The sequence below is a fragment of the Cucumis melo genome, chromosome 5 (assembly GCF_025177605.1).
Source record: "Cucumis melo cultivar AY chromosome 5, USDA_Cmelo_AY_1.0, whole genome shotgun sequence".
In the NCBI taxonomy this organism is placed as follows: domain Eukaryota; kingdom Viridiplantae; phylum Streptophyta; class Magnoliopsida; order Cucurbitales; family Cucurbitaceae; genus Cucumis; species Cucumis melo.
In genome coordinates this window covers 660,531-686,909 of record NC_066861.1, presented here as the reverse complement: position 1 = coordinate 686,909, position 26,379 = coordinate 660,531, and the positions used below count along the sequence as shown (strand labels likewise).

Genomic DNA, 26,379 nt, shown 5'->3' with positions numbered 1-26,379 from the left:
TGAAATTAAATAGGGCTGCATACCCACGTGTCCAGCACGCTTCCACCTGTATCCCTCACCGCTAATTTTGCAAACTCCTCTTTTCTTTTCTTTTCTTTTTTCTTTTCCTCATAATCTATATAATAAGATTTATTTATTATTATTTTATTTAGTTTTTTTTTTCTTTCGGTTTTTAAATTAATAAACTATTGGTTTTGGGTAAGGCCTTAGATTACATTATCTAAATAAAAAAAAAAAATAATAGGACGGACTTTAGAGCCAAATAACATAATATTTGGAATTTCAAACGAAGTTTGAATGAGTAAAATTTCTATACTTTAAAATAGTCAAAAATATCCATATAGCATATTTATCAAAAGTCTATGTCTAAAATTTCAAAATTCAAGAATTCCACAAAAAAAAAAAAAAAAAAAATCAGAATTTTTTTTCAATGATTTTAACTTAACAAAAGGCTAAGAAAACGAACCAATTTTTCAAAACATTTTTTTTTAAAGGAAGGGAATGAAGAAGGTATCAAACTAAAGTAATAGTTGGATTTATTATTTATATTCTTACTATTCACATAAAAAATGTATTAATTAAAATATTTATAGTACAAGTTGTAATTCAATAGATTATACAAAGATAGATAGATAGTATTATGAGGTAAGTAAGTATTAATTTTTTGGTGGTATAAAAGCAATATGGATGTGGACTATTGGGGGGAGGGTGGTTGGGTAGCTACCAAGGATTTTATATCCATATACATATATATAATAAAGTTTGAAAGAAGAAAACAAAGGAATGGTTTTGAGGTTTGTTTATAATATCCTTTGGACAATTTGACTTTCTTTTTTATGTAAAAATAAAATATATATATCTTGTGGAAAATGACAAATTATGAAATCCGGATTAGGTATTACCTTAAGAAAAACCTCATCTTCTTCTTTCACAACTTTCATTTATAAAATTCAAATTATTACTTTTAGAAATAAACCAAATATGCATTTCAATTCAAACATCATATATATCCAAAACACACACACCTATCAATCTATCTATCTATCTATATATCTAAATCTACATTGACTTACTTTTATACTAAACAATTGATCAAATTTGTTTTATTTTCAAGAATAAGTACGTTTGATAATCATTCTAATTTCTCGTTTTCAAAAATTTAAAAAATATTTCTAAAAATTAAACAAAAATAGAGAAACTATGGAAAATAAGTAAAAATAGTAAGAAAAATAACAAAAGAAAAATAATTTTAGTTTCGTATTTTGTCTAACATGTTTATGGATTTAAAATTTGAAGTATTAAAATAACTAGCTAGTAGTGCAAATTGAAGTAAGAAAATACAATTAATTTAATGATAAGATTGCAGTTACATGTGTATAGGTAACCCAAATATTAAACGAAAACCCTAATGTGTTGAAAATAGTCATATTCAATTTTGTTAATAATTTAATGTTAATGATCACCTTGAATCCATCGACAACTTGTGGCCCAAGCTCATGGCTGTTGTATAAATTAATCAAACCTCACCTCTCCACTTCTCCACAACTTATTCTCACAAATCCAAAAACCTCAGCAATGGCTTCCCCTAAACTTACACCCTTTGTTGCAGTGGTAGCTTTGATGCTTGCTCCCTCTCTTGCTCAGCTTAACCCTTTCTTCTACACCTTCACTTGCCCTCAACTTCCTTTCATTGTTCTAAATACAGTCTCTCAAGCTCTCCAAACCGACGACCGAGCTGCTGCCAAGCTCATTCGTCTCCACTTTCATGACTGCTTTGCCAATGCACGTACTAATCATAAACCTATTTGAATTTCCTTTTTTTTTTTTTTTTTATGTTTAGTCAAACATCTTCTGATATGTTGGACGTTGGGTCATTTGTGTAGGGGTGTGATGGATCTGTGCTACTGGAAGACGTACCTGGTGTTATCGACAGTGAGTTGAACGCACCTCCCAACAATGGAATCCAAGGGCTAGACATTGTGGATAACATCAAAGCAGCAGTTGAAAGCTCTTGTCCAGGCATTGTTTCTTGTGCTGACATATTAGCTCTCTCATCTCAAGTGGCTGTTGTACTGGTAGGTATAGTGATGATTTCATCCAGTTATAATTTTGTTAAATAATGAAAAAGTAATTAATACCTACAAAATGTTACTTTCTATCCCTAGACTCGCGATAAATATCTGTTTTACTATATTTGAAAACTTCTCTAAATAAAGTCAAATTGTTAATTGTTGCACTAGTCTGGAGGGCCGGCATGGATTGTCCCATTGGGAAGAAAAGACAGCAGAATAGCAAACAGAGCTGCAGCAGCAAATCTGCCAAGTCCCTTCGAAACTCTAGACGTGCTGAAATCCAAATTTGCAGCATTCGGGTTGAGTTCTACGGATCTTGTGACTCTATCGGGAGCGCACACGTTCGGTCGATCAAGATGTCTCTTCTTCACAGGACGGTTCGACAATTTCAACAACACCGGCCTACCGGACCCGACTTTGGATGCTGCATACAGGGAGCAGCTACGCCAACTTTGTGCCACTCCAGTAACAAGAGTAAACTTCGATCCAACCACACCAGACACATTCGATAAAAACTATTACGTTAATCTCCAAAACCATAAAGGGCTCCTCCAAAGTGATCAAGAGCTTTTCTCAACCCCTGGGGCTGATACAACTGCCATTGTCAACAGATTTGCTGCTAGCCAACTTCTGTTCTTTATTCAATTTGGTAATTCGATGATCAAAATGGGGAATCTTAGCCCTCCACCTGGCACCCCATCTGAAGTCAGATTGAACTGTAGGAGGATCAACCCATCCACGACCACCCTCCATGATGTTATCTAACTTATAATTTAAATTTACATGAATAAACTTCAACTTTGTTGTTGTGTTTGAATCCAGTTCATTGACTCTGTTGTGGTGGATTAATATTTAGCAATTTATAAATATATAGTGATGTAAAACAACAAAGTCAGAGGTTGGTTGCTTTGTTTTTCTTAATCACACAATAATAACATACTTATTAGTTAATATCTTATTTTAAAATTGAAACCTCTCCCTTAATCTTACATTAATTAACAATTCATATACTTTTCAAACCACTTTATACCTAGCATTTAAAAGTAGAATTTAGAAATTAGGAGGGGTTATGAAATAAATGAATATACCATTTGATGACATGTTAATTTAGAAATATTATCGATAATTAGAAACTCATTTAAATGCATATACATGTGGTAAGATTACAACGTCAACTTTTGAATTGAGAGTCGTCTTAATATTTCTTGTCTATTTTACACTTGTAATCTTCTTCTTTCATATATGTGTGTATGTATGTATACAGTTAACCTTCTCACTTTAAATTAAAACGTTCAAAATATCTCTTACAATTTTACAATAAATCAAAATAATTTTTGCTCTATATGTAAATATTTTTAGAAGTTTAATAATTTAAAATATTTTTTTTACTAATAATCATAACTATAAGAATAAGGCAAAAGAGAAATTAATGAACAAGAATCACTTTGACCTAAATTATTATAAAATGTGGAGGCTAAATTAAACGTTTTTTTAATATGGCTTTGGTCATTAAGTTAAATCACCATTTAGGTTTTATGCTTAAAACTATAATTTTTTTTTAACAAACAAAACTATAATATTTGTTATTTTCTAAAGATAAAAACTATAATTTTTATGGGAACATTCTTATTCAAAAAAAAATTAAATTAATCTCCACTTGCTTTTCATTAACAGTGTTTTCTAAAATTGAGGTGTTTAATTTAAAAAAAAATACTTAAATAAAAATAAATGATCAAATCAATTCAAACGAACTATATCCTTTTTGTCATAATGAACTATCCAAGCTATGTCACTTTAGTAAAACTTATAATTTTCATAATCTCTCGTTTCTTTTCTCTCTTTCTCTCCTTTCCAACCTTACCGAACAAGTTAGCTTTAGACATCATGAAGATCGTTACAAACATAATATATAATATAAAAAAAAAATAGAAAAACTATTCTTTTAGTTTTCGAGTCTTCATTAATAAATGATTCTAGCCCTTTAATCTTTAAAATAGACCTTTTTAATTTTACAATTTTTTAAAATAGATTTAAAAGATCATCCAACTAGTAGAATGGTAAGTAATGAATATAATAATGACTTAATTTAAAAATTAATTTGATACCTAACAACCCTCAAAGTTGGAATTCATAAATTTCTCTACTTTAATTAAGAGATTTTTTATTTCTATCACTAAAATAATGTCTAATAAATATAACTATTAAACTACTAATCTTGTCATTTAAGACTTCTGACAATTCATGAATTTGTAAATAAAAAAAAAAGTCACAAAATTACAACACTACCATCTTGTAATTTTATATTTGATAAATTCCATAAATCATAAAAATATTCAGCAATCTCTTCACAAAATTTTGAGGGCATTTTAAAAGTTTAATCCCCAACACAACTTCATCTATTAAACAAAAAAGCAATCTTCCCTTTAAACTATGTCATGTGCTTAATGAGAAAAAGAAAAAATTGAGTTACACGGACAAATTTATTATAGGTAAAGTTCGAATTATCTCAACACTATGTTCTTTATTTTTATTAAACTATCAACAAAATTTATGAATCCAACACATATACACAACAAGACAAGCGATAATATAAAACCAACCCAAGTGGTACCTAATTTCAAAAAGAAAGAAAAAAAAAAAGTCATATTTTAATGGGGTAGAGAGTTGGATTATTATTATATTATTTGATCCCAAGTTGTTTGGTATTCTAAAAGTTAAAGGCAATGGGGTGTGTGTATAAAAGGAAGATCTGTTTGCAAAAAATTTCTTATCTCCAAAACAAAGACCAAGAAGACCCAATTTGCATTATCAAGAAATGGGTTCACCTAAAATGGCAGCCATTATTGTGGTGGCGGCTTTATTGATGCTATCACCTTCTCAAGCCCAGCTTTCTCCTTTCTTCTACGCCACCACTTGCCCTCAGCTGCCTTTCCTTGTTCTCAACGTGGTTGCCCAAGCCCTAGAGACTGATGACCGAGCTGCTGCCAAGCTCATTCGCCTCCATTTTCATGATTGCTTTGTCAATGTATAGTTTTATACCATACTCTTGTTTTTACGTATTGCATTAACACATATCTAGTAGATATATTTGTAACATGTGATAGGATCTACCCTTTAAATAGTTTTCTGGTTTTGTGTAGGGGTGTGATGGATCGATTCTATTGGTAGATGTACCAGGCGTCATCGATAGTGAACTTAATGGACCTCCAAATGAAGGAATCCAAGGAATGGACATTGTGGACAACATCAAAGCAACAGTTGAAAGTGCTTGTCCAGGAGTTGTTTCTTGTGCTGATATCTTAGCCATTTCATCTCAAATCTCTGTTTTCTTGGTAATTACTTTAATCTCATGACTATTTTCAATCGTATGAAACTTTTTTTTTTTTAAAACAAAAAGCAAAACCCTGAATGTATGTATACTTTCGTAAAGATAATTAAGCGGAGATTTGTTATCATTTGACAAGTAATAATGTTAACTTTATGGTATTTGGCAGTCGGGAGGACCAATTTGGGTTGTACCAATGGGAAGAAAAGACAGCAGAATAGCCAATAGAACTGGAACCTCAAACTTACCTGGTCCCTCAGAAACTCTAGTCGGACTTAAACGCAAGTTTAGAGATCAAGGGCTTGATTCTACAGATCTTGTGGCTCTATCAGGAGCCCACACGTTCGGAAAATCAAGATGCATGTTCTTCAGTGACCGCCTCGACAACTTCAACCAAACGGGAAGACCCGACCCAACGCTCGACCCAATATACAGGGAGCAGCTTCGAACAGTCTGTGCTACTCAACAAACACAACAACCACGAGCAAATTTCGACCCAGTCACACCCACTAGATTTGACAAGGCCTATTACAACAATTTGGTTAGCTTAAGAGGGCTCCTCCAAAGCGACCAAGAGCTCTTCTCAACTCCCAGGGCTGATACCACAGCCATTGTCAGGAATTTTGCTGCCAACGAGCGTGCCTTCTTCAAACAATTTGTGAAATCAATGATCAAAATGGGCAACCTCAAGCCTCCCCCCGGCATTGCATCCGAAGTTAGATTGGACTGTAAGAGGGTCAATCCAGTCAGGGCCTACGACGTCATGTAACTTTATTTTTTCTTAGCTCGTCCCTTCCACTTTTGTTATCCTATCGATCGTGTCGTTGTATTAGTTCAATTAGCTAAGATATATATGGTTCTCCTAAATAATAGAATTCTCTATCCCACAAGTTATAAATTAAATGGGACACTAAAATCAAATTTCTTATAATTATTTATATATATTCGAAAATCAATCTCAAACGAACTTTAAATTAAAAATGGGAGAAATTGCTTGAAATGACAAAAAAATTTTAGAAAAAACAGCTCATAGTTTTTTGTGTGAACGACCCTTCAAAATGTTGGTCTCGATGAATTTGATTTTGTATGCATGTATGAAATTGTCTAACCTAACATTAGCAATTATTCAAATTTGATTGTTTTAATTTTTACAAATTTCATATCCATCTAAGTCTAGAAAAAAAATTGGTAAGAGTGTGGGTAATGATATTTGCACCATTATTTATTACTACAAACCATTGTTTGAAATATTATTCAGACTAAATTAGAGAAAATTGAAACTAAAACAAAAGTAATAATGATAATAAGAAAGAGGTGATTTAACATTGAGGTAAAATGGGTTGGCATTGAAAGTTATTCAAAGTTGTATAGTTAGCCGCCCCATCCCCCAGTCTTAGCCACCACACCGCATGCAGCAGCCCCCCCTCCCCTTCCATTTATTTATTATGTCAAAGTAAACACATAATAATGAAGAACATGTGTTTCTTTCTTTACAAAATTGGACTAAACTATCCTAAGTTAGAGGGTTTCTACAACTTTTTTTATTTGACTAATCATTTGATTCAAGCTCCTTCATTGGCTGTTGTTGCAATTAATTAGTCTTATTAATGTCTAACACATTTTGTAAAATTAAAGTTGTAAGACGTTATGATCTTTTAGTTAGATATTGAAACTACGTCTCTCTTTTTACCACTAGATCAACCGTGATTGTTTAAAAATGTATTGTTGTTAGCGATTTAAATTCGATAGTTTGAATGAAATTTAAAATTTATGTGGATGATAATTCAAGGGTAGGTTTGGTGCACTATGAGAAAAGGGCATAGCTTTTTGGTAGACTTTTTTGGATGATTTTACATACACTCTTTCCCTTCTATGAGCTGCCCATGTAAAGTCAATCAAATCCAAGGAAACAATTTTAAAAAGATGGAGGACCCATTTGCAAAGTGAAAAAACTATGTCCACATTGGATCTCGGTATCCACATGATTAATGAAAATTCAAGGACTATAAAAAAAACGTAAGGAGAGATCGATACATAGATATATATACGTTGTTTATTAATAATTAATCAACAATTTTTTAGAGAGAATATTTTTTATTTTAGATATAAATAACGTCGTTAGGTTAGTGAGTTTAGTTATATATTGCATGTCTCTAAACCTTAGAGAGACCCCATACTTTGGTTGTTTACGGTATCGTGATCAAACAATTATTTTTCTAAGAAGTTATTTTTTTTTTTACTAAAAAAGGTTAATGTAATCAACAGTCCTAAAGAGAAGTGTGTGAAGGTAAAGAAAAATGAGGATCGATGAATAAATTAATTCAATGATTAAAAAATAAAATAGATATCTAAGTTTCTAGTTCGATTTTAATCTAATCTTTTAATCGCAGTTTTAGAATGATGTAATTTTGTCGTTAAGTTTTAAGTTGTTTCAATTTGGTTTTTAGAGTTTGAATATCTACAAACTTTGTAGTATTGATTTTTTTTTACTAAATACTCATTTTAGAATTGAGGGTTAATAATATTAGTTAATTTAAAATACTTATGAAGTGCAATTTTAAGAAATTTTAATAGGAATGAAAAATAGTAAATTTTAATTAATTACAATTCTTTTAAGGGCTATTTTAAAAATTATGCAAAATAAATCAAAAAAATTAACAAAAATATAATAAAATATTACATGTTATCTATGATGAATTGCAATAGATCAATATAAACTATTATCTATCTCTATCTAAGTACGGATAGTAATCTATTTAAGTCTATCATAAATAGATTATGATATTCTACCATACTTGTAATTATTCTAAAAAAGATTTGTTATTTAAAATAAATTTTTTTCTTTTAAATTAATCAAAAAGACATTAACATTAAATAAATAAAAATGAATATTTAATAATAAAAAAAGAAATCTTGAAACTCAAAGAGTAAATTCAAACAAAATTTTAATTTTAAATATAAAATTATAAAATTATGAAATTTGATAAAATTAAATTAAAATCAAACTAAAAACTTTAAAAACTAAAAATGGACGGAAAAAAAGTACATTTTAAAATATATCAAAATGAAAAAAAATACTTACAAAATAAATTAAAATTTTAAATTTTATTAATGCACACCCATAGATTTCTATTAACATCGATAGAAACTGTTTATCCGTGTCTAAGAATATGAAATTTTGTTGAAAAAAAATTCCGACTCGATTATTTAAAACCAATCTTTTTAGGAGGATAGGATAGAAAAGAGTAAAAGGTGACCTAATTGAATATGATTTACTTTATAGACTACCAATTGGCAGACTCTCTCACGTGGGGAACCACACTCCCATCCCCTAATTATTTTAATCCCAATGCCACCCTTCCCATCACGTGCCCCCCCCCCCCCCTACTCCCTACTTTAATAATATATTTCAAACCACACCTAAGTTACCATTTTCTTAATTAATTAAAGTATGTTCCTACATTGGTATTCAAACTTTGCCTTCTTTCTCCAGTCAAAAGCATCTTCTAAGTGATTCTATTGGGTTGCTCATTCATTTTCATGATGACTCAATAAAGAATTCCAACTCCTTCTCTAATTCAATTATAATTTCAAACATTCTATTTAATAGATTCTAATAGTATGAGACACGCCAAATTGTAAATTTTACTTTTGAGTAGAGTGTTCGTGGGTAATTGGGTTGTATTAGGTTTGAGCACTTTTTAAATTCAATTTAATTATTTGTGTTGTATATTATTTTTTTTTTCAAATTAAATAACTTTTATTGAAGTATTTGGGTTAGATTGGTTGGGGTTTGTTAGGTTTAGTATGCCCATCTTTTTGATAGAGCAAGCCCCACCCTCTTAAATATACTTCACTTGTAATATGGTGTATTTCAGAAGAAGAAGAAGAAGAAAAGTCTTAAAGAGTTTGCTGGTTGTTATCATGCCACTTTATGACTAAATTTATGTCATTTTTTAATCTAACAAAATTATGAAACATGATCCTTCCATAATGATCATTAGTGTTGATGAAAGAAATAAAATTAAAAATGAAACCATGGACACTTGCCCTAAAATATCCTCTTTGGTCTATCCACTTTTTTGAATCAGTCCTTTCCCCATTCTTCATTCAATATCTCTTCTATAAAAAGATGCTTCATTTGTGGTTGTTTCATCACCAAACAAGATGGGATCTTTCACTTTCTTCCTTTTCTTTGTGTGTATTTTGTTTGTAACCTCTTACGCCCAACTCACTGAGAATTTCTACGAACAAACTTGCCCTCGTTTACCTAACATTGTCCGTCGTGAAGTCAAAAAAGCTATCGAAACTGACATCCGCGCCGGTGCTAAACTCATTCGCTTCCATTTCCACGATTGTTTCGTCCAAGTAACTTACTATGCCTTACTTGATGTTTTTAATTTCCTATCCTATATGTTTGTAATGGATAATGTTTTTACAATGGGGTTCATTTTGTAGGGGTGCGATGGGTCTGTTTTGCTAGAGGATCCTCCTGGCTTCGAGTCCGAGCTCAACGGACTTGGAAATTTAGGAATCCAAGGACTCGAGATTGTCGACGCTATCAAAGCAGCCGTCGAGAGAGAATGCCCTGGCGTTGTCTCCTGTGCCGACATCCTAGCTCAAGCCTCTAAAGACTCCGTCGACGTGGTAACCATCAGTTCCCCCCCCATTTCAATCTTCATATTCAACAATAAAAAAAGAATACTAAAATTTGGGATTTGTTTCCACAGCAAGGAGGACCCAGTTGGAGAGTTTTATACGGAAGAAGAGATAGCAGAACAGCCAATAAAACAGGGGCTGATGAACTCCCAAGCCCCTTCGAAGATCTTCCCCCTCTCCAAAAGAAATTCCGAGATGTTGGGTTGAATTCAACCGATCTTGTGGCTCTATCAGGGGCACATACGTTCGGGCGGTCCAGATGCTTGTTCTTCAGTGGTCGTTTCTCCAACTTCAGTGGCAGTGGGCAGCCAGATCCGACGCTGGATCCAACGTACAGGCAAGAACTTGAAAGAGCTTGTACAGGCCCAGAAACACGAGTAAATTTCGATCCAACAACACCGGATACATTTGATAAAAATTACTATACCAATCTTCTAGCCAATAAAGGGCTGTTACAGAGCGACCAAGTTCTGTTTTCAACACAAGGGGCTGAAACAGTTGAAATTGTTAGACGTATGGCGTCGAGACAAGAAACTTTCTTTAGACAATTTCGGTTGTCGATGATTAAGATGGGGAACATTAAACCATTAACTGGAAACCAAGGGGAAATTAGAAGAAACTGCAGGAGGGTTAATGACTTGGGAGGTGAAACAGGGCATGATGTTATGTAATTTTTGTACTCTTCCCTTTTATGTTTGTTTCTCTCTTCCATCTCCTTTCTATAATAAATTAGTTCCACTTCAAACCTCATTACTTTCTGTCTTTCTCATCATGAACTCTTCATGTTTCCTTAATTACTCCCCATGTTTTTAGACTTGTGAACTTCAAAAGTATCGATCTTGAAGCATGAAAAATGGTGGAAGACTCAATCCATCAATGTGAAATCCACAAATATTTATCAAAAACAAATTTTTAGCGTAAACAAAAGAAGTATAACGTTGAAGCAGTAGAGGTTGTCCCATGACATATTCATCAAGTAATTTGTCTATTTATTTTGTGGGTCTGTGATACAATAAATGATTGATGGGGTGAGCATCCAAATGTTATCAAGAAATTTCAATTTAGGAGGACCCACATGAGAGGAGACATCTTTATGTCTACTTTTAGATGAGATGAGGAGAAAATAGAGAGTTTGGATTAGGTAGCTAAGTAAGTTTGATTTATTGAAAGCTACATTTATTCATTTCATTTCCACTTTTTCAACTCTTGGGTTAGAAAAAACAGGAACTTGTAAGATAGCCATTAATGTTAAATAATGTTAGATCTAACAAAGATCTCATCTTTTTTATAATGGGATTGGAGATTATTTAGTGATTACCAAAAATGTTAATGTTAATTAATAATCATAATATTAGTTAATTGGAGTTAAAAGGTTTATGAGAAAGAAGGAATTAACTTAGCTAGTGTGTTAGAATTTAGAATTTATTGTAGGAAAGTTATTATTTTCCTTATTTCAATTGGGTTTATGTTTTGCTCTAACTAATTAATTAAGATGGTGATGAAATTAGAGTAATAATAATACGTAGCAATTTTTGTAATAATAATTAAGTATATAGCAACATTTTTAAAAAATTGCAAATATAGCAAAGTCTATTGATGATAAACGTTTATCATTGATAGACTCTATACTTTATGAGTGATAGATCAATATTTGCAACATGGTCTATGAGTGATAGACTTTGTTCTATGAGTGATAGACTTTGATAAATTTTGCTGTATTTACAATTTTTTTTAAAAATATTACTATATACTTAATTGTTTTGAATCTAATTGTTATATTTGCAACTATTTCATGAAATTAATTGAACTTAAAAGATATTTTTAAGAATTGGGCAATAGAAAATTTAATTTGGGGGAAAAATATCTACGTTGTTGTCTTTTTGTTCTTTTGTCATTTACACACTTGACTACCCAAAGAAACGAAAAAAAAAAACCTTATAATTATTTTTTCTTTTGGACAAAACTCTAATTTGTTATTTTACTAACAAAAACCAACAAGGAATAATGGAATATTCGAGGGAGCCAATGTATTGAAATATATAATTCAAGGAAAATGACTTATCTTTTATCGATATTTGTATATGTTGAGGACCAAGAGAATTATGGTTCAAATTTTTTATTTTTATTTTACAATAGAAAAATAGAATAATACTGCACTTTTGAATCTAAACGTGTATAAGTGTTATGATTTCGATCCATTGATTTAATTTAAGCTAATCCAACTTTTTTTTTTTTTTAAAAAAAGGAGCAGTATAATTTTTTTTATAAACTCAATAAGTTTACTAAAATAAAATCTTGCAAAGAAAAAAAAAAGATTGGTTTACAAAAATAAATAGCTTTAATCTTGTTTTTGGGTAGAGAAATCATTAATTTGACATCGTATAAATGTTTTATAATACCTTAAACGGGTAAGAGAAATCAAGATATGTGCGAAACTCAATTAGCTAATTAAGGCGTTAATATATTGTAGCATTGAGTTAAGCTTCACTCCTCCATCTCATGTATGGTTAAAATTTAAGGTCAAAGACCGCAACATTAGTCTAAGTTTACTGGTAAAATTGATGAAACTGAAAGATTTTAGTCGATATGGATCGATATTGATTTTTCAACATCTTATTTTTAATAATGACTCATTGACCCCTTCCCTCTAAAGATAAAGTAATTGGAGAAAGAAAAAAAAAAGTTTGGTTTTTACCCCTTTAATTAACTTAGGAAGAGAGATAGTAATTTTCATCATAAATATTCAAAACTTATGTTGTAATTTTTTTTTCTCTTTTGTAAAAAGAGATATTCTATCCTTCAATAATTAACTATGCATTTCCATTTTCTTATCTAATTTAAAATTTTTAAATGCCATCCTTATTTTTAAAGAAAAAGCTTCTATTTTCAAGAATGAAAGGAGTTTTATTTTAAATTATCCAAAATAGATGTGAAATAAATATATAGGTAATGTTAATAAATAATCATATCATTTTTCAAAAAAAAAAAAAAAGGGAAAAAGAAAAAGCATATCCAATTCAACTCTAATATTGCAACGTATTTATGTGAAAATGAATAAACAAATAAGTGGTTTTGGATTTAGATCCAACGTAGAAGTTAGCACATTTTAGAAAAAGAAAAAAAAATATATTGATTTTTCTCCAATCTCTTCAATTTCAAAACTTCATTTTATTTTCACTACATAAAAAGAGACACGTATGGCTCAAAGTGTTATTGTATAGGAAAAAGTTGACACAAATGTTTAAAATAATATTCGTGAAGATTATTTTATCCAAAATTGGAAAGAAAGAAAAAATGAAAAATGAAAAAAAGGAAACTTGGCCATCAAGGAAACTTGGAGAATATAATAAAATTACTCGGAGTATTAGGTCTAGGGGAGGGGAGAAAGAGGGTCCCAGGGGGAGCCTCTTTCGAAGATGGAAACATACCCGAGTGGACAAAGTCTTTCAATGTTCGCTATCCCCCGGAGCATAGCTCCCTAATCAACTCTTTCAACTTAATTTTCTTTTGCTTTCCCGAAACATAGCAACCTAATCAGACTGAAAAAGTCGGTCTTCCTTCTTTTTTTGGGTGGAGGCCAAGGAGGATAGGTGACCAAAGGAGTCTGTTCAGAGATGGCCAACTAAGATCATTCATGAATTAATGAGAATATTAGAGGAAGAGAATCGCTTCCTCCAAAAAATATGTGTCAGATTGAGTTCATGAACAAGGTAATATAAGGTTTAGTTGAAAATTGTCGAAATGAAATGAGTTTAGTATTATAATTTAGATTTAAAACGTTCAATTCAAACATGAATTTTAAATTACATTACATTGTATCTTGATTCCACGTTTGTTCAAATACTCTCTTGTCTTGAATAATTATATAATCTTTTAAATAAATAAATATATATATATATATATATAATCACTTTTAGTCTTTAAAGGAATCGTAAGATTTGGATATGGTTGGATTTTATGATTTGAAAGTTAACCAAACTGATCTACTTTGTAAAGTTTGGGGAAGGTGTGTTTAATTATTAATTATATTTTAACGAAGTAAAGGATCTCTTTTTGACTTTAATTACGTGTTTTTAGGTGAATTGTAGTTTACACTTTAATTACTTATGGTAAGCATATCATACTAAAGTCAATCATCATCCTTAGATATTGTTGAATAATATAATTTTCAAACATGTTTTGTGTTGTGTTGTGGTATATATTTTAACTTTCCTATGTTTCATCATACCCTAACAATTGTTAAATTATATATTTAATCATATTAATTTAGAAACGAAAGTTGAAATACAAATGCAAAGCAATATTAGAAAGGAGAAAGTAATCTCCCGATGTCATATTCAAACGTTGCCATATCATTTAATCATATCAATGGTGTTTGGTGTATGCATGTATAAAACGATGATAATCGTGATAGAACGAAAGTAGGGGTAAAACCATATATAGTTATTATTAAATAATGTGATTAAATGACTTATAGTTAATAATAATTAATTGTGTCGGGAGCGGCGAATTGGAAAAAGTCTTGAATTCAACCAAGAAATGGTACATGTGGAACCCAATCATATTCAATTCAAAATTATTGCTTTTCTCATTATAATTTTATTAAAATATTGAAGAAAATTTTACTTTTTTCAAAGACTTCACACTCCTTAACAAACTACACTTCTTATTATCAATTGACTCGAGATGAAATCTTATATTATCTAATATGGTGTAGACGCGTGAATGTATCAAGAACGATGAATCCAAAATAAGAACCAAAGTAGCGTTATTCTTCGTAATTACCATGGACATAATGGTAAAGAGAAAGTTTAACCTATAAAAACAAAACAACAGCTTCAAATTTCTCAACTTTGGTTTTTTTTTTTTTTTTTTAAAAAAAGAAAACAATTAATATTATAAAATGAAAAAGATTCGTTTTGCTAATTAACTTTGTTTTAGTGGTAATTTCTAAGAAATCAAAAGTAACCCATAATAAATTATTGATCAATTTGGCCTCGTGGGCCCTTAATTAACCTACTAATATAATTAACACTAACATATATGTGTATGTGTTCATCACACGCCCTCATACCACACAATAAAATAATTAAACATATAACATAGTCTCATGGTCACCACATGCATAAGTTGGAATAAATAATTAAATTAAGTATGTCTCCATCATTTCCGCTTCATCTAAATAAAATCATATTATTATAACATACTAATTTTTCTTGAATTTAACGATCGTTAAAACAACCTAAATTAAATTTGGTTATTTAATTGTTTTTCTAGAAAACAAGACATTGAGAAATTTTTGTTTTACATATTTATATTATTTATTGATACTATACCCTAAACCAAAAATCAAACTTGGCTTGTGGAGAATATGGACCAACTCACCCCTACAATGGAGTGAGCAATTGCTTTACTCATAAAATTAAATAAATAAATATTAGAAAGAAGGAAGAAGAAGGAAAGCATATTCTATTGTATTTCTATCTTTTAAAATTGAATTTCTTAGTGTATTATTAAGACTGAGATTGTGTTAGGTCATCCAACTACCCCACATATTATGATGATGAAGATGATGAGATACATAGGGTTCTTTCTAAATTCGTCTGGTTCATGATTTGTTTGAATCAAACACACATACTTAAAAATTCATGCACAGATTCTTCTCAAGAAGCTATATGTCGTATGAATTAAGTTTAAAAAGTTTAGAAAGGAGGCAAAAAGTTGATGAAGATGAGGAGATTTTAATTAGATTAAAAAAAAAGGGCACAGAAGGAGCCAAATTTGACAGAACATTAATTAGGGAGAAGAAAGAAAGAGATGAAGGTTGATCCTATAATTTGGTCCAAAGTCTCCACAATCCAAACCCGCCCGCCACTCTAATTACTAATTATTCCTATTTATTATTATTCCTTTTTCTTCTTATCTTGTCGATCCTCCGTCTCGTAAAAATTGGTATAATCGTAATGAAATTTCAATCGTCCGTTGTAATGAGTTTAACGCATCTTAAAATTATGAATTTGATATCATATTTGTTGAAAGCCTATTCATTGATTACTAAATAGATATTTGATAATTAATTAATTTGATAAATTTACCCGAATTAATTTTAACCTTTTCTTAGGGAGTCTCTTTAAATCTTAAGGGATCGATCTTTTTTTGTTTGACCATAAATTTGATCTAATACTTTTTTCAGTTCATCAAATATATATTCAAGTTTACCATGCAATTTAACGATGGAATTAATTGTTAGATAGAAATTGATAAAGTTCTTCTTAACCTAAATAGTGATATAGATTGGCATTCTTCGTTATGAATGAAGTTTTAAAATTTGTAGTTTCTCTTTAAAATGAGTTAAAAGACATTAAATAAGGGTAGTTTTTAAAATTAAAAAAAAAAAAAAATTGGAGAGTGAAATTTTCAAACCCAAAACCTAGAAATTGTATTTTAAAAAGTTGAATATAATAACTATATAAACTTATAACTTATTAGATGTGGACAAAGAGATGTGATTTCATTTCATATCTTTTGTATTTTTTCTCAACCCAAACTTAATAAATTAAATTATCCATAAATTATCTTCTAATTACGTTTTAATTAAGCTTTTTTTTTTCTTTTTTCTTTTTTAATAGTTTATTGTATCTTTTTTTTCACTTTTGCTATTTTTGTCCTTATATTAATTCACTCAATCTTTTCTATAATTTTTTTAAGTACATTTTATGTGTTGTTTTTTTTCTTATCATAGTACTAAATTAGTATTACTATGTATTTATTCATTTTTTTATAAATTATTTTAAATGATAAAATTTTTAAAAATATTTATAGAATATAAAAATATATTACAATATATATGATAGACTACAACTATATGTAAGATTTATCGTGATCTAGTGTAAATATTTCTTCAAAATAGCCATAAAAGTAACCTTATTTGAAGGGTAATTGTAAAAGAAAAATTATCTCTTCTACTTGGAAGAAATGGAAATTGCATAACATGACAAAAACAATTTAGAAAAGAACAGTTCACAGTACATATTTTTTGCATATTGTAAATATGACAAGTAATTAGATATATGAGATGACTATCTTTTTTTAAATTTACTACTTTTACAATTTAAAAAATGTAGTGATATGATCCTATTATCATAATTTTTCTTGCTATTTTTGGGTAGTTATGAAATTGAAATGAAAAAATTTGCAAATATGAGGAATAAAATGGGAGAGTAGTAAAGGAAAGAAGTGATCATCATCATCCTTTGTCTCCCACATGAACATCCATATCCTACTTAGTTTATCAAAATTGGGAAATACACAAAAATGGGTATTAGATTATGGTCTCCATTTTTGTATTAATCTCTCTTTTCTGTTTTAAACATTTCTAATTTCAAATATCACATTGGAATAAACTAGAATTTTAATGTGAATGGAAGTAAGATTAATAGGTTTAGGAATGAAAATTTTGAAAAAGAGATGAATATTATTGGTATGAATTAGACGAAGGGGTGAAATGTTGAATATCAGCCGCCGGCATGTCCCACTCTGCTCTATAAAGACAGCTTCCATTGCTCCACATTTTGCTCACAACAAATTCAAAAAATGGCCTCCGCCTCCTCCGCCGACGCTGCCATTATCTCCTTTTTCTTTCTAGCTCTTCTCATCGGCGGCTCTTCCGCTCAACTCTCCGAAACCTTTTACGATCAAACCTGCCCTCGCTTGGCCAACGTTGTCCGCGCCTCCGTCAAGAAAGCCATCGAAAGCGACATCCGAGCCGGTGCTAAACTTATTCGCCTCCATTTTCACGATTGCTTCGTCAATGTACAAAGCTCTACAGTTTTTCATTAATCTCTCTCTGTTTTGTTTTGTTTTTGTTTTTGTTTTTGTTTTATTTTATGGGGTTGTTGATTTTTGTAGGGATGCGATGGCTCTGTTTTGTTAGAGGATGCTCCCGGCATAGTCAGTGAGCTCAACTCACCTGGAAATCAAGGAATCCAAGGGCTTGAAATTGTCGACGCCATTAAAGCCGATGTCGAAAAAGAATGCCCTGGCATCGTCTCATGTGCCGACATCTTAGCTCAGGCTTCTAAAGACTCTGTCGATGTGGTAAATATCTTTGATCCAATACATTCATATCATTTAACTCATCGCAATGCTTTAAATCTGTTACTGCTGCTTTGACCAAGTACAAAAGCTCGCTATTCCGAACTCGTATTTGACGTATTTATATTATATAGTAAAAATAAAGAAATGTTTTGAGTGTATAAATCTCTGGAGTTTGAATTTTTTTTATTGCTTACTCAACGTTTGATCTCATTATCAGCAAGGAGGGCCAAGCTGGAGAGTGTTATACGGAAGACGAGACAGCAGAATAGCGAACAAAACAGGGGCGGACAGTAACTTGGCAAGTCCCTTCGAAACTCTAGACCAACTCAAAGCTAAATTTAAGAATGTTGGGCTCAATACCGTGGATCTCGTCGCTTTATCTGGTAAAATTAATAAACAAACAAATGAAATTTAGCAGTGATGGAAGTGTGATTAATGATGAAACAATAATTTCAGGGGCGCATACATTTGGACGATCGAGATGCAGATTCTTCAGCCACCGATTTGCGAATTTCAACAATACAGGAAGCCCAGACCCATCATTGAACCCAGACTACAGGAGATTTCTTGAAGGGGTTTGTTCAGCAGGAGCAGACACAAGAGCGAATTTCGATCCAGTAACACCGGATATATTTGACAAAAATTACTACACAAATCTTCAAGTGGGGAAGGGGCTTTTGCAGAGCGATCAAGAGCTGTTCTCAACACCTGGAGCTGACACCATCCCCATTGTTAACAGCTTTGCAGCCAGAGAAGGAACATTCTTCAAGGAGTTCAGACAGTCGATGATCAATATGGGAAATATACAGCCTTTGACTGGTGGACAAGGGGAAATTAGACGAAACTGCAGGAGGGTTAATTCAAACTCTGGCTTGTTCTTCGGTGGAGAAGGAGAAGGAGAAGGCCGCGATGTTATGTAAAACTAAAAAAACCAGCTGCCTCTTTCTGCATCTATATCCATAACTTATAATTAAGCATAATGTGTGTGTTAATTTAGTTGGGTGTTTGTGCTTTTTTCTCCATGAATAAAAATGCAGGGGTTGGCTCTCATCTTTTGTTTTCTTTTCTTCACGGATTCATCTTCGTCTTTTTCTACATTATGTAAGCTTATTATGCTGTCGGATGAATTCAATACACAGATTGATTAATGTATGTATCTAAAGAAGATGATGAATGGAGGATATAATTTATTTTTTATTTTCACTTTGCTGTCTTTTTATATTAGTCAATAATGCATCAACGACACGACAATGGAAGAAGAAGGAAACCGTCATTTAATCGCTAAATATGTAGAAGATAGCGTTTGTTGGGAAGAAACAAACGTTGTTTTCAAATCATAAAAAACCCCTAATAAGTTTTTTTCTTTTTTAATTAAATAATTTATTTATTTTCATCCAAATTTGATATAATTTGAAATTTTTCTATATTTTGTAAACATTATTGTTTATTTTGCTATTTTTAAAAATTTCTCGTTTATTTATCTAATTGATTAAGGAAACATAGCTTTATTCAAATTAATTATAATAACACCAAATAAACATAATTCAAGAATAATTAAAATCTATTACTTGTTTTTGTTTCTTTTTTATTGAAATAGGCTATTTATAGCCTTACAAACAAAATAAGACAAATAAGGAATTAATTTTAACTAAACACTAATTAATCTAAATCAAAAACTACACTAAATATTAATTCTAATATACTAATTACCTATAATTCTCAACATCATCATGACCTTCTAATATTGTGGTTAATTCATCCATTGAATTAACATTTTTAAGCTTAACATTTTTTATTTTTCAAGATTAGAAATTCAAATCTCAAATTTAAATAACTATATCTATTTTGTGCTAAAGTCAATATTGGATAAATATAAATAGATTGTTTGATTAATGGTATTTTAAATAATGAACGTTATATTGACTCAAATTAATAATAATAATAATAACAAACTCATAAAAAGAAAATTACAAATTGGGCACTAATTAATCAATTAATATTAAAATGGATAGTTGCATTGGCATAAGCATGTTTTAGTCTCTATAAAAGCAGCCTCCACTCCTCAACATTTTGCTCACTTCCATATTCAAAAATGGCCTCCGCCTCCCCCAACGCTGCCGTTGCCTCCTTTTTCTTTCTAGCTCTTCTCTTCCGCGCCTCTTTCGCTCAACTCTCCGAGACCTATTACGATCAAACCTGCCCTCGCCTCCCCAACATTGTCCGTGCCTCCGTCAAGAAAGCCATCCAATCCGACATACGTGCCGGTGCTAAACTCATTCGCCTCCATTTCCATGATTGCTTCGTCAATGTACAAAATTCTACACTTTTCCCATCATCTCTCTCTGTTTTTCTTCTTTTATTAATTACTATTTTGATTGTAGGGATGCGATGGCTCTGTTTTGCTTGAGGATGCTCCCGGCATAGTCAGTGAGCTTAACTCACCTGGAAATCAAGGAATCCAAGGACTTGAAATTGTCGACGCCATTAAAGCGGATGTTGAAAAAGAATGCCCCGGCATCGTCTCCTGTGCCGACATCCTAGCTCAAGCTTCCAAGGACTCTGTCGATGTGGTAAATAGATATTTTTATTCTAATTACACTCATCTTCTTTCGTTTGTTTTCTTTTGTTAAATGGGTATTCTTTGTTTCCATTTTATCAGCAAGGAGGGCCGAGCTGGAGAGTTTTATACGGAAGAAGAGATAGCAGAATCGCCAACAAAACAGGGGCGGATAGTGGGTTAGCCAGTCCCTTCGAAACTCTAGATGAACTCAAAGCCAAATTTGCGGCTGTTGGGCTCGATACCACTGATCTCGTCGCTTTATCTGGTAAAATGAAATGGATGAATTTAGCAGTAAATGAATTGATGGAATAGTGAGTAATTAATTTGACGGACAATTGATTCAGGGGCGCATACATTTGGACGATCGAGATGCGTATTCTTCAGCCACCGATTTGCGAACTTCAACGGAACTGGAAGCCCAGACCCATCACTGGACGCAAACTACAGGCGATTTCTTGAAGGGGTTTGTGCAGCAGGAGCAAACACAAGAGCCAATTTCGACCCGGTAACACCGGATGTGTTCGACAAAAATTACTACACAAATCTTCAAGTGGGGAAGGGGCTTTTGCAGAGCGATCAAGAGCTGTTCTCTACTCCTGGGGCTGACACCATCGCCATTGTCAACAGCTTCGCGGCCAGAGAAGGAACATTCTTCAAGGAGTTCCGGAAGTCAATGATCAATATGGGAAATATTAAACCTTTGACTGGATGGCGTGGGGAAATTAGAAGAAACTGTAGAAGGGTTAATTCCAACTCCGGATTGTTCGGTGGAGAAGGAGAAGGAGAAGGAGAAGGCCATGGTGTCATGTAACATCAATCTCTGCTGCTGCCTGCTTGATCTTCATCTTCTTCCTTCATACTATAATTAAGCTTAATTTAGAATTATGCGTGTTAATTAGTGTTTATTTTTACCAAATACTTATTTTATTGTGCTTTAATTGTCCTCATGTCATCATAAAAAATAAAAAGAACAAACAAGAATAGAAAAATTAATTTCAAATTACAAGTGGAACTCATACGTTCTTAGATTTGTTAAATTAAGTGACTTTATTTATATCATTTCAACTTTATATGTTTAATATGTCTATTGGTACATTGAAAATTTAATGGCTTGTTAACCACTTATAAAGTATATAGAAAGACCGATTAAATATATACTAAATAGATTTGGTAGAAACTAAGATGTTCGAGCTATGCTTCATCAAGTGTTATCATTATGGTTAATCAATGCGAAAGTTAGTTGGTAAGGGCCAAAATGTCAACATGAGTTTAATTATGGTAAAAGAAAAATTATTATTGGTGAAGAGAATTATTAGATAATTAGTAGGGGTGAGCAACGGGCGGTCGGGGTCGGTTTTTAGATCAAACCGCCCCAAACCGACCACAAGTCAGCATGGAAGTTGGAAAACTGGCTTCAGCCGCTATTTCCAATAAAATCGCTTGATCCGATAGTCAGGCGGTCAGTCGGTTTTGGTAGGGTTTTTTTTTTCCCTTCCTTCTTCTTCCTTTGGTCGTTGGCGATGAGTGAGTGAGATCCGTGAGTGTGAGTCATCGTGAACGGAGTGCGACGGACGAATGGCCGAACATGCAAACAGAGTGTGACGGCCGAAGGGTGAGGGAAAACGAGATATGTGCAAACTGCGAAGAAAAGGGTGAGCGGCGGCAGTGAGGGTCTGCGACTACGAGAGAGATGTGGTGAGGGAAAAAAAAAAGCTAAGTTTTTGAATTATATATATTATTTAAAAAAAAAAGTGGTCGGTTCGGTCGGTTTACAAGACCGACCGTCTTTGACTCGATTTTTGAATTTCTAAAACCAAAACCCGACCGCCCATTGCACTTTTCCGACCATCTGACCTTGGTTCATTCAGTTTCGATTGTTCGTTTCGATTTTTCGACCTATCATGCTCACCCTTAATGATTAATATATATATATATATATATATATATATATATATATAGTATGTATTGTGGTTTTGAGTTAACTATTGTAACCTATGTATGTTTGATATGTCTGATTATTTTAGTTAGATTTTTTTACAATAGTAAATTGTGAATGGTGTGTTATTGTATTTGAGTTTAAGTAGAAAATAGAAAACAATATAAAAAAGAGGGAAAGAGAGAAAATACAATGTAAAATAGGAAGAACATCATTTTAATTTTAAATAGATTTGTAATTGTAAGAGAGAAATTTCTCGTATCAAAGAGATAAAACTTCGTTTGTTTGACTTTGATTTGGTCTAATTCCTACAACTTCAGTAGGTTGATGATCATTTATCTCTGTTTCTTTTTTGGAGTTGGTAGTTCAAAATTTCAAATGCCAAAAAGAAAAAAGAAAAATTACTAATTGTCATGATGATATGAATGAGTAATGGTATTTTAAATAATGAACTTAATTCACTAAAAAATTGAGCTTAATATAAAAAAGTTACAAATTGCACCCTAATCAATTAACTTATCAAATTCAATCTTATACTAAAACATATATATATGAAAAGGAAGTTACAACAAATGCAAGGTCATCACTTCATTGTAAATATCATTAATTTTTCAAAAACGAGAAAAAGAAATTGAAAACCAAACAAATTATCATACGAGATATTAGTCACTAATTTTTCAAAATTAAGATAAACAAACCTCTCTATTGGACTTTTCAGCTTGTGATATGAGTTACTGATTACGATTACATTTGATTATATCAATTTTCTTTTAAATGTAAATATAGTAAAATTTGTCAAAGCCTGTCGCTGATAGACCATGTTACAAATAGTGGTCTATCATTCATAAATCAATAGAGTCTAGCTATCACTGATTGATTTTACTATATTTACGATTTTTGAAAAAAGATTGATATAAACTTAATTATTATTATTACTCTAATCTAAAAATACACAATTCCAAATCTTAATTGGGTTTTGTTTTAAAAATGACAAAAGGCTGAGTTTGATTGAATTGGATCGTTCTACACAGTCTCACAGCTACATGGGCCGACTTGGGCCCATAAAAGCCTTCTTTGTCTTCTGCTTTTGTTTTGAAATATTTAAGAAATTAGTCTGTTTTAATTACAATATTTTAAAAGATAATTATTTTAAAACACAAAATTTCTCAAAATATTTACGAATATATTACGATATCATAATCTATCTATAATGTATCATGATAGGTCTATGCTACTATTTATATCGATAATAATCTATGTTGGTCTATCTCGATCTATCGTAGATAGATTATACTATCTTATTATATTTTATAAATATTTTGGTTCGGTTTACTATACTTAAAAATAATCATACTTTAATTAAAATTCAATCTCAAATTTTGTTATGTAATATTTGATAATTAAAAAAGTCATTTTTCGAATTCACGATTAATTTAATCTTTCATCGATAAATTTTTGAAATGTTTAATATTTTTCTTTTTAATATCATTTTTTAATTTTGACTCTGTTTTTCATTTATTTGTTAATTTAGGTTTCAATATGAAACATTTGCATCACAAGTGAAACTTTGTAATTTCCTAAGTATTAAAATTTAATGAAAACAACTAACAAATAATTTTAAAAATAGAACAGATTAAACAAAATATACATATATTATTATTTAATTATAAAGATTTTGTTATTTTATATATATATATATATATATATATAAACAACAAATAATCAACATCTTACCAACTTAGATACTTTTTTCCTAAAACATATTTAGGTATTGACAACACTTATTTTTGTGGCATTAAAAATTGATATTAAATAATTAACGAGATTGAGTAGCCTAAACGGCAAATATGCACAATAGTTTATTTTTCGTGTTATCTTCTTCAATTTGTATGAAATTAGTGTCGAGATATCGACATACAATCAAAATCAAATGACAATGATTACTAGCTCGACCCACACGTTTTCAACGATAATATCATATTATTATATAAAGATAATTTTTTTAATTCCTTTGGTCGTCCACCAGTAAAACATTCTAAAATCTAGACTATTGAAATTCGAAGATTTTATATAGAATAGCGACTTACGATGGAAGAAAAAAAAAGTAAATGAAGACAAGATGGTTTATGAAGCCATTGATGGTTGACTAATTAGTTTATGATAATAATGGCCAAGTAGCCCTCTCTTCATGTTAATTACTACCTAATCCACACTTACACAATTTCTCAATTATTTATGTCAAATCAAACTTTACTATATATAGTTAATTACTAATTGCTAACTAAATCAATCTTATGTTAACTTCAAAAGTTAATTAATAACAGTTTTGAATTAATTACAATCTGTTATATAATTAACTTACACCACAATTAATTACAATCTATGATCTATTCTCAGTAGAGAATTATTTAACAGAACCATTTATGTGGGGGCATTGAAGAAGGGGTCTTGATGGATGGGATAGCAACTTGGATCCCACCAATCACATGGTATATTATCTTAAAACGATATTATAATCTTTCTTCAATTCCAAATTAATTATGGGCCAAGAAAATATGAATGTCCTTATCTCTAATTAATATGTTTTGTGTATTAGAATATAGAGAAGAGACAGAACAAAAAGTAGGCAAAAGAACCGATCCAAGAAGCACAGATAAAATGAGAGAGAGGTAACCTCCTACTCTGACCTAAACCCAAAAACCTTCCCTTCAGCAGCCACACCCCCACATGCATATATATTTTCTACATATAAATATATATATATATATATATATATCCACATTTTTATATTTTAAAATGATCTTCTTCTAGACAAAATATTCTTTGTGAATTAATAAAAAGGAGAGAGAGATCAGGAAGCATGAGATGAGATGAGATGAGATAGCTAGTGTGATTAATTCTTTTCAAGGATATGATTTCTCCAATTTAAACCTAAGTTTTGATTTTCATAATTTGACTTACCATTTTGAAAATAGTCATAAATAGTAAAGAATATTAAAACAAAGAAACTCTTAGGTATAAACCAATTGCTTTAAGTTATGGATGCATGCTCACATTCACATAGACTCTTTCACTCAATTGTTTTAAGTTATACATGCATGCTCACATTGACATAGAGGATAAAGATTAGAGATCGAAAAAAATGTTAAGTTAGAATGAAATATAGTTGAAAGAGAAAGCTAAGGACCTAAGGTAACTAATAAGAAGGTAATTAAGTTAGAAAGAGGAAAGAAGACGTCATGTTATCTCAAAAAAGTTATCCATGTATCCATTAACAATGAACTCAACTCAATCCGTACGATTAGTGTCTCCTCTATCTTAAGTTGAATCATATCTATATCTTATCCGTACGAGACTGTCTCCTCTATCTTATGTATAAAGAGTGTATTTTTTTTTTTTTTTTGTAACTTCTTTAAAGGTAGAATTTTCAACAAATTGGAAGAAGTGATGAAAGAGTTCGAGCATAGAACAAAGTTGTATAGAAAATTGTATTTGTCTTCGTATTATTTTTTGTTTAAAATATAAATTTACTATTTAATAAAGTTAGGTATGCAATAAAAAGCAAAAAAAAAAAAAAATCAAAGAAGATGGATTGATTAGGGACCTATATTATTATAAAATTGAAATGAAATAATTATAATTATAGGTAGTTTTAAAGAATAAATGAAGGGTTAAAGTTAAAACAAAATCCATATTTAGATATAATTTCAACTTTTATTGCTTCTCACAT

The 26,379-nt window shown here is 30.9% G+C and overlaps 5 protein-coding genes across 5 annotated transcripts; all 5 read left to right on the top strand.

Moving 5' to 3' along the window:
* The first annotated feature begins 1,450 nt into the window (after positions 1-1,450).
* Positions 1,451-3,023, top strand: LOC103491557 (peroxidase 2-like). The gene is made up of 3 exons (XM_008451550.3): positions 1,451-1,782; positions 1,884-2,075; positions 2,241-3,023. The coding sequence occupies exons 1-3, from the start codon at positions 1,456-1,458 to the stop codon at positions 2,835-2,837; spliced, it is 1,116 nt and encodes a 371-aa protein (XP_008449772.3). The 5' UTR covers positions 1,451-1,455; the 3' UTR covers positions 2,838-3,023.
* A 1,808-nt stretch (positions 3,024-4,831) lies between these two features.
* Positions 4,832-6,313, top strand: LOC103491558 (peroxidase 2-like). The gene is made up of 3 exons (XM_008451551.3): positions 4,832-5,097; positions 5,213-5,404; positions 5,567-6,313. Exons 1-3 carry the CDS (start codon positions 4,888-4,890, stop codon positions 6,164-6,166), a joined length of 1,002 nt encoding a protein of 333 aa, XP_008449773.1. The 5' UTR covers positions 4,832-4,887; the 3' UTR covers positions 6,167-6,313.
* Positions 6,314-9,441: 3,128 nt separating this feature from the next.
* Positions 9,442-10,806, top strand: LOC103491560 (peroxidase 2-like). Its single transcript, XM_008451552.2, has 3 exons — positions 9,442-9,765; positions 9,856-10,044; positions 10,128-10,806. The coding sequence occupies exons 1-3, from the start codon at positions 9,565-9,567 to the stop codon at positions 10,725-10,727; spliced, it is 990 nt and encodes a 329-aa protein (XP_008449774.2). The 5' UTR covers positions 9,442-9,564; the 3' UTR covers positions 10,728-10,806.
* Positions 10,807-17,647: 6,841 nt separating this feature from the next.
* Positions 17,648-19,201, top strand: LOC103491562 (peroxidase 2-like). The gene is given in 4 exon segments (NM_001297541.1): positions 17,648-17,868; positions 17,965-18,153; positions 18,371-18,536; positions 18,610-19,201. Coding segments are annotated over 4 exon segments (1,038 nt in total). The 5' UTR covers positions 17,648-17,649; the 3' UTR covers positions 19,074-19,201.
* Positions 19,202-20,166: 965 nt separating this feature from the next.
* On the top strand, positions 20,167-21,719 carry LOC103491561 (peroxidase 2-like). Its single transcript, XM_008451553.3, has 4 exons — positions 20,167-20,461; positions 20,535-20,723; positions 20,813-20,978; positions 21,058-21,719. The coding sequence occupies exons 1-4, from the start codon at positions 20,246-20,248 to the stop codon at positions 21,522-21,524; spliced, it is 1,038 nt and encodes a 345-aa protein (XP_008449775.1). The 5' UTR covers positions 20,167-20,245; the 3' UTR covers positions 21,525-21,719.
* The last annotated feature ends 4,660 nt before the right edge of the window (positions 21,720-26,379 follow it).

Coding starts and splice junctions, on each gene's coding strand:
- LOC103491557 (XM_008451550.3), top strand. CDS start 1,456: ATGATCACCTTGAATCCATCGACAACTTGTGGCCCAAGCTCATGGCTG. Junction 1,783..1,883: donor TTCATGACTGCTTTGCCAAT/GCACGTACTAAT, acceptor TCATTTGTGTAG/GGGTGTGATGGATCTGTGCT. Junction 2,076..2,240: donor CTCAAGTGGCTGTTGTACTG/GTAGGTATAGTG, acceptor TTGTTGCACTAG/TCTGGAGGGCCGGCATGGAT.
- LOC103491558 (XM_008451551.3), top strand. CDS start 4,888: ATGGGTTCACCTAAAATGGCAGCCATTATTGTGGTGGCGGCTTTATTG. Junction 5,098..5,212: donor TTCATGATTGCTTTGTCAAT/GTATAGTTTTAT, acceptor GGTTTTGTGTAG/GGGTGTGATGGATCGATTCT. Junction 5,405..5,566: donor CTCAAATCTCTGTTTTCTTG/GTAATTACTTTA, acceptor GGTATTTGGCAG/TCGGGAGGACCAATTTGGGT.
- LOC103491560 (XM_008451552.2), top strand. CDS start 9,565: ATGGGATCTTTCACTTTCTTCCTTTTCTTTGTGTGTATTTTGTTTGTA. Junction 9,766..9,855: donor TCCACGATTGTTTCGTCCAA/GTAACTTACTAT, acceptor TTCATTTTGTAG/GGGTGCGATGGGTCTGTTTT. Junction 10,045..10,127: donor CTAAAGACTCCGTCGACGTG/GTAACCATCAGT, acceptor TTGTTTCCACAG/CAAGGAGGACCCAGTTGGAG.
- LOC103491561 (XM_008451553.3), top strand. CDS start 20,246: ATGGCCTCCGCCTCCCCCAACGCTGCCGTTGCCTCCTTTTTCTTTCTA. Junction 20,462..20,534: donor TCCATGATTGCTTCGTCAAT/GTACAAAATTCT, acceptor TTTTGATTGTAG/GGATGCGATGGCTCTGTTTT. Junction 20,979..21,057: donor TGATCTCGTCGCTTTATCTG/GTAAAATGAAAT, acceptor CAATTGATTCAG/GGGCGCATACATTTGGACGA.